The 2,222-nt window shown below is 41.4% G+C and overlaps 1 protein-coding gene across 1 annotated transcript; it reads right to left on the reverse strand.

Annotated features, from left to right (window-relative positions):
• Positions 1-439: 439 nt before the first annotated feature.
• LOC122059761 (probable mannitol dehydrogenase) lies at positions 440-1,599 on the reverse strand. Its single transcript, XM_042622799.1, has 3 exons — positions 1,508-1,599; positions 665-1,109; positions 440-565 (listed from the first exon to the last, which is right to left on the reverse strand). Exons 1-3 carry the CDS (start codon positions 1,597-1,599, stop codon positions 440-442), a joined length of 663 nt encoding a protein of 220 aa, XP_042478733.1.
• Between the last annotated feature and the right edge of the window lie 623 nt (positions 1,600-2,222).

Here is a 2,222-nt window from a genome sequence, read left to right on the forward strand (position 1 = left end):
ACTAAAGTCTTTCAAAGGTCCCGAGAAAAGGACCACTGCAAAACTTTGTCTTCGTTCCAACAGGGGCGATGGTCTTTCAATGCACCACGGGTAGGATGTGCATTGTACGCCATTTTGTTACGAATCTGGAGCCCCAAGCTTAGCGCTTCGCCTCTTGTGACCGTCACTCGGATGAGAGCGTCACAGGGTTCTACGCCTCATGCTTATGCAAATGCCATTTTTGATCTGCCTATGGATCAATGAAGGAAGAAGAAGAAGAAGTTTTGAAACTCTGAGCCTTCAACCGAAGGTCGCGTTGATCGAAACGAAAGTGAAGCAAAGAAGAGAGAGAGAGAGAGAGAGAGAGAGAGAGAGAGAGAGAGAGAGAGAGAGAGAGAGAGGTTCTCTATATTTTAGAGTTCTTCCTAGGTATGCTTCGTTGTTAACGTGATCATTTAACTTAATGAGGGAAATATGATTGACCATTAACCCAATCACCGGAATAAACCCTCCTCCTCTTTCTGTCCTGAACTCCGTCGTCGAAAAAGGACTGTGTCGAGGATACCATCTGGGTAGCCATTGCAACCTAAAATAAAACACCAATAAGGCATGACAACACATGATTGAATCCACTTCACTAAGACTAAAAGCAACTGAGATATTTAATAACTTTCGTTCATTTTACCTGCATTTGATCAGGGTCACGGCTAACCAAGAAGGAGTCGGCACCCAGTCGCTCAAGCACTTCCTTCTCCTTACTAGCCAACGTGTTGATCATCGAAACCATAAGTCCAAAAGCCTTACCAAACTTGATGGCCATATGACCAAGCCCACCAAGGCCAACCACACCCAAGTGCTTTCCTGGTTCACTGAAGCCAAAATACTTCATGGGATTGTAAACAATAATCCCAGCACAAAGCAATGGTGAAGCTACATAAAGAGGCAGGTTGTTGGGGAAATGAAGCACATAGTGATGGTCGATGACAACCTTATCAGAGAACCCACCAAAGGTTGTTGAGTCGTCGTAGACGAGAGAATTGTATGTAAGGATAGGTTTGGGGCAGTAATTCTCCAAGTCCTGGGCGCAATTGTCGCAGGAACGACATGAATCGATCAAGCACCCAATGGTCCTGAGAAAAAGACCTTGCAAAACAATCGCATGAGGGAGTATTGGAGAGGCACACAAATTTGCAGAACCCTAAAATCCTAAATCTCAAGTTCAGAAACCCTAAATCCCAATCAATTAATGGTTTCTTCATGGAAGAAGATGACAATATGTGTTGAGGGAAAATAGGTCATCTCCATTGGATTAAGGGTATTTTGGGGGTTAAAGCAATTTTGTGCAACATGATTTCTCATTTAACGGTTTCTCACTCACGATCAGGGTACGGTTGATAGAATATAGAACATAGAAGAAAAAGAAGTGTAATTTCAAACTTCTCAGAGGAGGGTTGTGTAATACTTGAAACATACATGGGAGGGGAGTGTAATTTCATTAAAAAAAAAAAAAATACACGAATGGAGCTACCTGTGGCGGATCAAGAAAGCCAAGCTTTTATGGACAGACATTTGAAAAAGACATGTAACGGTAACAACAACAAAAATGAAAGACGTGGCCATGTGCTACAGTACAGCCAGATATTGGCTTATGGAAACTTCTAAAATAGGTTCTATGGAGGAGATAAGGGCACGTTTGCGTGGACCAATTTAAGTAGTAGCGACGATCTCATTTTTCATCGGAAGGGAAAAACAACAAATGCGTGATTTCGCCGTCGATGATCATACTATATTAGGTATTACCGTATTACAGATTCAGGGCTTCTGTTAAGTATGGAATAAGTAATTTACTGTGGCAAGTGGGTAAAAATTAAAGAAATGAGAAGAGGAAGAGCGATGGATCAGTTTTGGGGAAATAAATCGAATAAGAAACGGTTCTGATACCAATTTTAATGGCACCAGAAGGGTATTATATTCAGTGCTCATTGGATGTGGATCTTTCCAGTTTTAACGATTCGAAGGCTTTTCACCTGACCAGTTATCACGCAGGCGTTACCGACAATTTCTGATTCTCGCGTTTGGGTTTCCTTTTCTGCGGTGGGATCCCGTGTGATGCCGAAGGAAAGATTGGGTTGAATTAATGCTCTTTTATTTTATTTGATGATGATATAGATCGAAAGGATCAAGTGAGTCGTTTTCGTTTCCTTCTGTTCTCTGTTTTTTTTTTTTTTTTTTTTTTTTTTTTT

The sequence above is a fragment of the Macadamia integrifolia genome, chromosome 13 (assembly GCF_013358625.1).
Source record: "Macadamia integrifolia cultivar HAES 741 chromosome 13, SCU_Mint_v3, whole genome shotgun sequence".
NCBI classification, from domain to species: Eukaryota; Viridiplantae; Streptophyta; class Magnoliopsida; order Proteales; family Proteaceae; genus Macadamia; species Macadamia integrifolia.